At 42.0% G+C, this 10,077-nt stretch overlaps 1 protein-coding gene across 2 annotated transcripts; it reads left to right on the top strand.

Moving 5' to 3' along the window:
* Positions 1-2,845: 2,845 nt before the first annotated feature.
* Positions 2,846-9,090, top strand: OXSM (3-oxoacyl-ACP synthase, mitochondrial). Of its 2 annotated transcripts, none has more exons than XM_065831458.2 (3): positions 2,846-2,980; positions 4,639-5,656; positions 8,488-9,090. In XM_065831458.2, exons 2-3 carry the CDS (start codon positions 4,674-4,676, stop codon positions 8,888-8,890), a joined length of 1,386 nt encoding a protein of 461 aa, XP_065687530.1. In that variant the 5' UTR covers positions 2,846-2,980; positions 4,639-4,673; the 3' UTR covers positions 8,891-9,090. The 2 variants fall into 2 exon arrangements, with proteins under 2 accessions (XP_065687530.1, XP_065687531.1); XM_065831459.2 differs by lacking the exon at positions 2,846-2,980 and adding an exon at positions 3,042-3,291.
* The last annotated feature ends 987 nt before the right edge of the window (positions 9,091-10,077 follow it).

The raw sequence follows: 10,077 nt of genomic DNA, 5'->3' as shown, positions 1-10,077 counted from the left end.
AGCCGGGCAGCGCCGCGCCGAAGTGCGCATGCGCAGCCGGAGCTGTGAGGTCACTACCCTCAAACTTTGCGCCCGGGAGGGGGCGGGGCGGGCCTTAAAGGGCCAGAGTGGGGTGCGGGTCCTGCCCCGTCTGGAATCGGTGAAGTTACAGGAGCTGCTGAACTGCTTTATTCTGGAGATGTTAACCGCGTTGCAATCCTGACCCGCTTCTGAGGTTGGACCTCCTGATCACACGGGGCTCTCAGGATCTCCTTTGGCAGGCGACAGTGTTATAAAAGTAAATAAACCGCCTTTTACATAAAAGTACTTAAAATACTTTTGTGGGGGACTACGGTGGGTCCGTGGATTCCCAGACGGAGGGCATGGGAACTGAGATTAGACTTGAAGATATTAAGGTCTACCCATGAGAAAGACAGGAATAAAGGAGTATCTGGAGATACTAAGGTGTACCTGTGACAGAGAAGGAAGCAAAAGAGTAACATTGATGATAGCAAAATTAGCCAATGATATGTTAGTACTGCAACTTGTAACCAATAGCAATAAGACACATGAGCGGGTAAAGACTACATAAAAAAGCATTTGTGGCAATAAATGGAGACTGCTGTTTGTACTTAAGAACTTGGTCTATGTCGTTTATCTGCCTCAACCATGACATACCCTTTTTTGGTTTTTGCCACACTTCCAGCCTCACCCAGGTTACAAAGATGTGAATGCCACTGCCTTGGCACCTCATTCAACCCTGCCCAAGTCTGTCCAATAATGAAGAAAAAAACATAGCTGTTTCTGCTTTTTCGAAACTTCTGGTTTGTGCTATTAGTGAAAGAACTGTGATGTAGAATCTCGGACAAAAAGATCTGTGGGGCTTTGTTTTCTTAAGAACGCAAGATTTAAAAAGTTCCAAGTAGGTCATTAAAATTCAGGCTGGCTTGTCATTATTAGTTGACATTATGCTCTAGCTCTGCTGTCTGCTTCTCACAGGCCACTCACCTTATTGTCTATATTTTTTTTAAGATGGTACCTATCCCTTACAGAAGCTGAGATTTAACCCAAGGGTTAAAAAGGTTTTAACTTTTACTGTGATTACAGTTACTCTGCCTCCTAACATAGTTTAAAGTCAGTAATTCAGCCCTCAAAACCATAGAATTGGTACCAAAGTAATACAATTTTAATTTAATGCCATGTTCCTTGGCTGCTTCTTAAGCTTCTAACTCCCTTCCCATGCTTTTCATTTAGGCCTGTGGCTGTTCATGTGGGCTGCCCTCTCAAATTTAAAGACTAACTATATTGCTATACCTGTAACGTAAGTACATAATGCATTTAAGTAGGGCATTTGTAAATAATGCTTTGAAAGTGCTCATAGCCAAGTGGTGGGAGAAAAAATAGAAAACCAAGTGCCAACTTCCAACAAATTACTAACATCTTCAATGTCCAAGAAATGTTATTTCTAAAAGGAAAAAAATTACACACTATTCATTAAAAAAATCTGCACAAGTGTTTATTTTTTCTTTATTAAATATTGCATTTCCCTCCTTTTGGGCATCTGTGTGGGTTTGTTGTTGTTTTCTGTTTATTTGTTCAGGTTTTTTTTTGTTTGTTTCGGTTTTTCCTGCAGTAGGTGCTTCATGTCTTTCTTGATGAGACTTTGGCACACGTTTTATGCTCTGTCATGATGGCTCCTAGACTTATGTATTTGAAGTATTGTGCAACAGCCTTTCTCAAGTAAAAACTTAACTGTTCCTACGTATCATCTCAGGCACAGCTTGCAGCATGGTCTCAGTTCAGATAACACACTATGGTTCCTCTATTTGGAAGCAGCAAGAATAGCTAGTTTTTTGGGTATTAATGCTGTTGGTGTATTTGCACATGTACTTTTGATACACTCCTGTGAAGTCACTGATCAACTTGTCTTTGTCTAACTCTCTTCTCTACCAGCATTTCAGCCCCTGTGTGGAAGAGCACACATTACCCAGGAATGTGACAGCGAAGTTGGGACCTGGTGAAAGATGGGACTCTGAGGGGCGCAGATTCAGAACAGGGATCAGATCAGAACTGGGACTCGAGCAAGGGAATGAAGCGCAAGTTGGAAAACTCAACCAAGGAATTAGTTATCGCAGAATACAAAATGATCCTGGTAGAAACTGTAAGGCCATGAAGAGCTCCTCCTGCACCTGGATGCGATGGCCTTGAGTTACGTGGTGACGTACTGGTTACCGCTGAGGTTCAGACAGCTCCCACCAGCTCTGTGCAGAAATGTGCTGCAGTGCTCAACACAGCATGAAGGAAGCTGATGGGAAGCCACAAGGTCTCCCTCATGACCGCAGCACTACCCTCTTGCCTATTATACACTGAGAAGGGCCATGAGGCTGGTGAGGGGCCTGGAGCACAAGTCTGATGGGGAGCAGCTGAGGGAACTGGGGCTGTTCAGCCTGGGGGAAAGGAGGCTGAGGGGAGACCTTATCGCTGTCTACAACTACCTGAGAGGAGGTTGTAGCATGGAGGGTGTTGGTCTCTTCTGCCAAGTGACAAGTGATAAGAGGAAATGGCCTCAAGTTGCACCAGGGGAAGTTTAGATTGGATATTAGGAAAAAATTCCTCATGGAAAGGGTTGTCAGGCATTGGAACAGGCTGCCCAGGGAAGTGGTGGAGTCATCATTCCTAGAGCTATTTAAAAGACGCGTAGATGTGGCGCTTAGGGACAGGTTTGGAGGCGGACATGACACTGCCAGGTCAACGGTTCGACTCCACTATCGTAAAGGTCTCCGACGGGGAGCGGGAAGCGCCGCCGGGCTGCGCAATCCACCACCGAGTTACCGATTCGCTCGCAGAGCTCCTCATCAATCGGGGCATCGGAGATCGGCTACAAAGCCGTCGCGTGATCGTTCCCCCCGTTTGGCCCGGGTGGTGCGGCCCGGCGCCCTCGGAAAGGGCGAGGGAGGCAGAGCCAACCATCGCGGTGTAGGGGGGAGCGCGGCCGGCGGAGGTACCTCTGAGGGCTGGGACGGGGGGAGGCGGGGGCTTGCCGGCCGACCTCTGCCGGGAGCGGGAGAGCATCCGCCGCCGTGAGGGCCGCGGGAGAGGCTGCCCCCAGCGGAACGGGGCGGGACGGCAATGGCGGCGCCGGGCGGGGCGGCCGCGGCAGAAACGCGGGGTGGCGCCGGGGGCATTCGCTGCGGTTTTAACTCTTGCTTTAAACGTTAAAAGTAGTTAATGCCCTTGAAACACCCGGTGACGTCCCGTAGTTCTCGTTCCCGGGGAGAAACTGTGCTCTGCTTGTTCTTTTCGGCGTGCGCGGTAGGTAGCGGAGCATTGCTTGGATCAGCCTAGTTCTCCGGATTATTTTACGCCGGTTGACAGCATTTTTTTAGTTTTATTAGGTTATTGTGTTTATTAATATTAAAATCTGCATGTGGCATTAGGCATGGAGTGCCTGAAAGACCTCTGCATTTAACTCTCCACTCTTCTTATAAAATGCAGCCCACCTGCCCCAAAACAAATGACAAATTTGGGTCTGGATTTAAAGCAGCCTCCTTAAAAAACCTGCCTGCATTAGTATGCACTGGTTTTAAGTTGCTTTGTTTTTGTTTTTTTAATAATGCTACTGTGTACTTGTGCTGCCACAGAAAGAGCAGGTCTGTGTATTTTAGCAGGAGTGCATTGCCCGGTTGCCTTGTATGGTCCCTGTACAGCTCTCTATATTTTACCAAACACCTGACAGTGTCACAGTGCCTTTTTTCCGTGGTAAAAAGCAGCTCGCAGCCTGTATGGCAGATGTTGACAGAGCCGTGCTCCAGCAGGATGGATGCCCACCACCAGACCTGCCCCCGACCTGGCGGTGGCCGAGGTGTGAAACGAGGGCTGTGTATGGCGCAGTGCTGCAGCGTTACCGCTTGGCATTGTCCTCTCGTCCTGCCTGGAGAGCTTGTGCTCAACCGTGGCCTTTGCTGTCAGCTGATGGACCTCACGATGCGTGGGGTCTGGTGGTGTTACCTTCAAGGGAGTCGTGGTGATGTGGTACATCTTGACCAAACACACTTGAGGTGCATGTTCCCTGACAGTCTAAATGCCTAGAGGCTGATACAGGATAGGCAGAGGTAGAAAGGTGAGGAGTCTCTTGTCCAAGATAGGTATTTCCTTGGTGGCAGAGACCAGGAAGAGTTTCTTGACTCCTTCTGTTCTGAGTTTTCTAGACCATTGTGCCTGACATAAAGGTTGAGGTGACGACATCCTTAACATGATAATGGTAGGACATACACTTTCAGGTGAACACACACTTTCTCCCTTAGAAGATTTAAGCTATTAATGCTCCTTGTTGATACCTCCGGCTGGTGGTTAAAGCCCCAGGGGGAGTTTTGCAGCAGCACTAGCAAGTGCCTCACGCTCCACAGTACTGCAAACTCGTATTCATTAGCAGCTTAAGCTAGAAGAGCTCACTGGAGGCATTCACAAAGTGAATGTGTTTCTGTGCCCTCTCTGCCATAACACGTACTATTCCTGATTACAGACATGGAAACTACATCCCTTTCTGCAGGGTTGAAAATTTGCTTTCATGTAAAAAACAGGTTGATAACTTAGAGGACTTTGAATGTTTTTCACGTTGGTTGCTTTATTGTTTTGTTTGTGTCTTTTTTTTCTCCCCAGTTACAGAAATGTCCTTGAAGTGATTGCTTTCCACCATGTTGTCACAGCGCTCCTGGGATCTATTAAAGATCGCAAATCTCCATCTCCAGAGTCTGAATTTAAATCTGCATTTACAAAACCACAGAAGAGCTTTCAGCAAATCACTGCCTACATGTCGAAGGAAAGTAGTTGTTACAGGTATTGGCTTAGTGTCCCCTCTTGGTGTGGGGGCTCAATTTGTGTGGAAGCGCCTGCTCCAAGGAGACAGTGGGATTGCATCGCTAGACGGAGAAGAATATGCAGGCGTCCCGTGTAAAGTGGCTGCTTGCGTGCCAAGGGGAAAGGAGGAGGGTCAGTTCAGTGAAGAAAGCTTTGTGTCGAAGTCAGAGATCAAATCCATGAGTTCTGCTACTGTCATGGCCATCGGTGCAGCAGAGCTGGCAATGAAGGACTCCGGCTGGTCTCCCCAGTCTGAACAGGATCGCTTAAGTGCCGGTGTAGCAATTGGGATGGGAATGGTTCCGCTGGAAGAGATTTCAGATACAGCTGCTTTATTTAAAACAAAGGGCTATAACAAGGTCAGCCCGTTCTTTGTCCCAAAGATTTTAGTCAACATGGCAGCAGGCCAGATTAGCATTAAATACCAACTGAAAGGGCCGAATCATGCAGTGTCGACTGCGTGTACCACAGGTGCTCACGCTGTTGGAGACTCCTTTAGATTTATTGCTGCCGGTGATGCTGATGTCATGTTGGCCGGAGGGACTGATGCTTGCATTAGTCCTTTGTCCTTGGCTGGATTTGCAAGAGCTCGGGCCCTCAGCACGAGTTTTAACTCAAGCCCTAAAATGGCATGTCGACCGTTTGATTCACAGAGAGAAGGATTTGTAATGGGAGAGGGTGCTGCTGTGCTGGTCTTGGAAGAGTATGAGCATGCTGTACAAAGAGGTGCTAGGGTCTATGCAGAAGTGCTAGGTTATGGACTGTCTGGTGACGCTTGCCACATAACAGCACCTAATCCAGAGGGAGATGGTGCATTCAGGTAAGAACCATGTGTTGATTATGATGGCTACTTCATAGGTTATTATAATATTTATTATAATTAAATTACAATAATATTATATGTAATATAATGATATATAAATATATAGTTATTACTATAATAATATATAATATTTATAGTAGGTACATTTGTTTCTGTTATTGTGTGCTTTTCCTACAGAAATGCTGTTCAATCTTGAATTAAAATTAAAAAAAATATTCCAAAAGCCTGAAAACTTAATTTGAAAGATGAAAGAGCTTCTGGTAAGGTTGTGCCCCAGTTTTGTTTTTATAGCAACAGGGTGAAGACCGGTTCTTGCTGGAATCAGCCTTTTTGCATAGAATTATGAAAGCTTTCTTTATGTGAAAATATTTTACGTTTGGTGCCTACAGCTGTTCACACGAATAAAACTCAATGGAAACTTTTTTTTTTTAAGATTCTTATGGCACAATAGAATCTTTTCAAGTTCTCCTTCACCCTTTGTCCATAGAGAAGAGAGATCCCACTGTAAAAGCAGCGATTTGTTGTGGTCTGAAAAGGAAATAGGATTGCTAAAGAAATCCCAAGTGATGAAAGCTGTAGAGCATTTGGAGGATAATTACTGTACAAGCAATTAGCATTAATTATGGCTATTCTTATTTAGAAAAGACTTCAGCTTTTCATAAACAAAGTATTTAAATCATATTTAAATACTTCATTCTAATACATCTAAGAGTACTGGTGGAGGGCCATAGCAGAAATACACTTTAGTGCTATTTAGTAAGATGGCAAAGCTTCATCATTGTTACTCTTATCAAAAATAATTCACAAGTAGATGATTTTCCTCTGTCTTTATCATTGATCTAATAAAATTGTCAGGTAAATTACACATGTAAGTGTATGTACTGTTTGTGAGCTTTGTGTGAGCTAAACAGTATTACTGACAGTGGAACCTTTAGTAAGGATGTAGTTTGCATTATTCTGAATGTATGTGAATATTTAATAACAAAATTCAATATATCACTGCACAAATAAATCAAACTTTTGCATGGTGTTGTAAAGCTGTGTTTGTATCTTCATTGGGTTAGCAGATTTTTCAAGAAGTGTAATATACCAGGTTTCCCTCTATGCTATTTGATTCATACATAATTGTTCTACAGACTTAGGTGTGAGTTGAGTAATCAGGAGTGTCTTATCTCAGACTTTCAGACTTGTTTACCCTTGAGATGATATGGCAATATACTGTAACAAAATTTTTGTATATTTTATGATTGCAGTAGCATATAAATTAAATTCGCAGTGGGATGTAGTTGAAAGTTAATCTTGGTATCTCCAAAATGTTGAGCCTTTCCACCCTTGAGATGAAGTGATACATTTTAATACAGTCTTCAAGCCAATATTTTGTTATTGCAGTGGTATATGGATTAGATCTGAAATGTATATGCTTCACTTTTCTGAAGGAATTTTATTTACCACATAAAAAAAAAATTTCAGGGGAATATATTTTTTGGTGTCTTCTCATAACTGCTTCAGTTGGAGACTAATACATATTGGAATAAACCTGCAGAACAGAACAGGAGAGGCAAAGCCAGACTCAGAAGTGTGGCTATAAAGCGTGTTCTACATAATTAATCTGTTATCTCCTTAAGTAAATATGCTCCTTGCAGCTGACGTATTTAACTAAATTAATGTATCTGTTTCTGTCATGGTTAATCAGTAATCTCTTTTGCCTGAATGTTGGGTCACTGTCTAGTGACAGTGAGCATCAGTGGACTCCAAGCTAAGCTGGATGTGTCTGAGGGTGGAAGGCTCTAATGGAGACATTTAAATTTGTCCAGCAGCCTGTGCTATTCCTTTTTGAGCTTATTTTTATTTACTAATTTTTCATAAAATTCAAAAGAGTCAGTGGTCCTTTGCTTATAGATACTTCATTTAGCTGTGTATGGAAGGAGACGTGTGATTCACCCCCTTCTTTTTTGTGGGAAAATAGCAGTATGGAGCTGTATCAATCCTTCTGTGGTTTTCATAAAAAAGTGTGTTTTATAGTGGCAGTCACAGTCCACAGGTCATCAGGACTCGGAATGGAACGCACCATTTCAGGGTAGGAGAGGGTTTCTTCCAGTAAATTTCATTTTATATATAGGAATCCATGCTGTGTCCTTGACATCTTCTAGCCTCCGGAAGGCATGCAAAAGAAGCTTACAAGGATGATGACTGCAGAATTTTTCTTCTATTTCCCAATATTTTTATTTAATAGAGCAAGTTTTATTGCTAATTCCTTAACACTGTAGATATTGAGGGGAAATAAAATGTAAAAACTGGAGAATCTTTTGATTTACAATGGCAGGGAAATTTCTTGCACCATTGTACTGACTGTTACATTAATGCATCAGCTACCCTAAAGAATCTTCATTTTAGGAAACCTAATTTTTGTAACAATTTCAGGTAGTTATTTCTCTTTCAAATGTTTTAAAATTTTGCATTGGAAAGTGTCCTTGATATATTAATGTAGTCTGTAGAGATTGTTTGTTATATCTTCTTTCTTTCCTCTTGTATTTTTCTCAACTATGGAATTTAATCTGTAGATTTTTAGCAGCAAGTCTGATTTTATAGTGGGCCTCACCACTACTGTCTTTCTAGGGTGGCAAAATGTAGACGGTATTATATTTAGTTAGATGAATGCATATGTTGTCATTTATATGTCTGATAAACTGTGTCATGCAGATTTTCACGTTTGATAAACATTTAAAAACACCCTGTATGGTTGCTTTTTGTTTGTACATGTGTGTTAGTAACAAAAATATAGTAGAAAATTCAGCATTCTGCCCTTTTTTTTCTTTGTTTCCCCTTAGGTGTATGTCTGCAGCAATAAAAGATTCTGGGATCAAACCTGAAGAGATAACATATGTGAATGCACATGCAACTTCTACACCTCTAGGAGATGCTGCTGAGAATCAAGCAATCAAGAGGCTTTTTAAAGATCACTCATGTAATATTGCAGTTTCCTCAACGAAAGGAGCAACAGGACATCTCTTGGGGGCTGCAGGAGCTATTGAAGCAGCATTTACTGCACTGTCCTGTTACCATGGAATTTTGCCACCTACTCTAAACCTACAGAAAACAGAGGCAGAGTTTGATCTCAATTATGTTCCTTTAATAGCTCAGGAGTGGAAAACTGAAAAACGGCGTATAGCACTCACAAATTCATTTGGCTTTGGTGGTACTAATGCAACTTTGTGCTTTGCAAGTGTTTAGCTTATGTTGTGCATGTTGTGAAAAAAGGCACTGATGATTTTCTGTACTGCCACCCTCGCAGCTTGGAGAATTGCTCATTTGATACGCAAGAACTTTACTCGCCCTAACATTGACATGAGTAATTCTTTTAGAAAGAAGGAATTTCTTTTACTCATTTTAATAAAAATAAACTAAAGATCTATTCTTTATGTGGTAAAGAAGTTTTTGTTCTTGACTAGAAGAGGAGACATTGATCATTCTGTGTTTTGGCTTCAGTAGAATAGATTTTTCATATGCATATGGCAGAGAAATTGCTTGGAAACATTTATGCAAAAGAGAGGCTGGCCAAGAAGTTAGGACTTCACAGTCAAGACTTGATGACTTACTGCGTGATGATACAAGGTTTATGATTAAGCTCCACTTTATTACCCATTCCATTTATAATTCTGCCTTTTCACTCTTGGTAAGTTGTTTCAAATATGACTTATGCACATTCTTCCATACAGATGACATTCAGGAGAAAATAATATTGGAGTTCATGAGATTTCTGACGGGTTAATTTTCGTTTTAGCTTTATTCATTTCCATATATTGCGTTATTTGATTAGCCATGGCATGGAGTGGTAACAGTCAAGAATGCACACAGCATGGCGTGTACATTTTCCATGTGGCACAGGGATTGACTTAGTAGTTGATAACCTGTTTTGTTCTGAAGCTTTGGACAAGAATAGCAAGGCAGATATTCAAGTATGGTATTGAGGATTTAAAAAATAGTTGCACAGAAAGGAAAAAGACTCTTGAAACCTCTGCTCGTTCTGCCAAAATGGAAAAATAGAACTAGCCAAATTTTGAAAAAACAAGAAATCTTTTAGCAAAATAAAAAAGCGTATGCAAGAAACAGATCTGGGTCTTGTGTTGAGGATGAGAAAGATGAAGAACAAGGACAGGAAAGTGAAATTATACCTGAAGCTGGCATATTGATGGTGGTTTAGGTTGTCTCTAGCAAAGAACAGGTAAAGGACTGACTTTTCTGGCACCACTCAGCACCTTAGGCAAGTAGTGCCTTTATTGATAGTACAGGTGTGATTGAAGTCAGATGGGTTACTTTATTTAAAGATATTTTACCAGTTTTCTTTTTGAAAATGTAATTTCTTAGCCTTTGACCCATGTAAGTGGAGGCAGAGTAGCTCACTAGCTGTAAAGTAAAGG

Source organism: Patagioenas fasciata, chromosome 2 (assembly GCF_037038585.1).
Source record: "Patagioenas fasciata isolate bPatFas1 chromosome 2, bPatFas1.hap1, whole genome shotgun sequence".
NCBI lineage: Eukaryota > Metazoa > Chordata > Aves > Columbiformes > Columbidae > Patagioenas > Patagioenas fasciata.
This window is presented reverse-complemented; position numbering and strand designations above follow the sequence as displayed.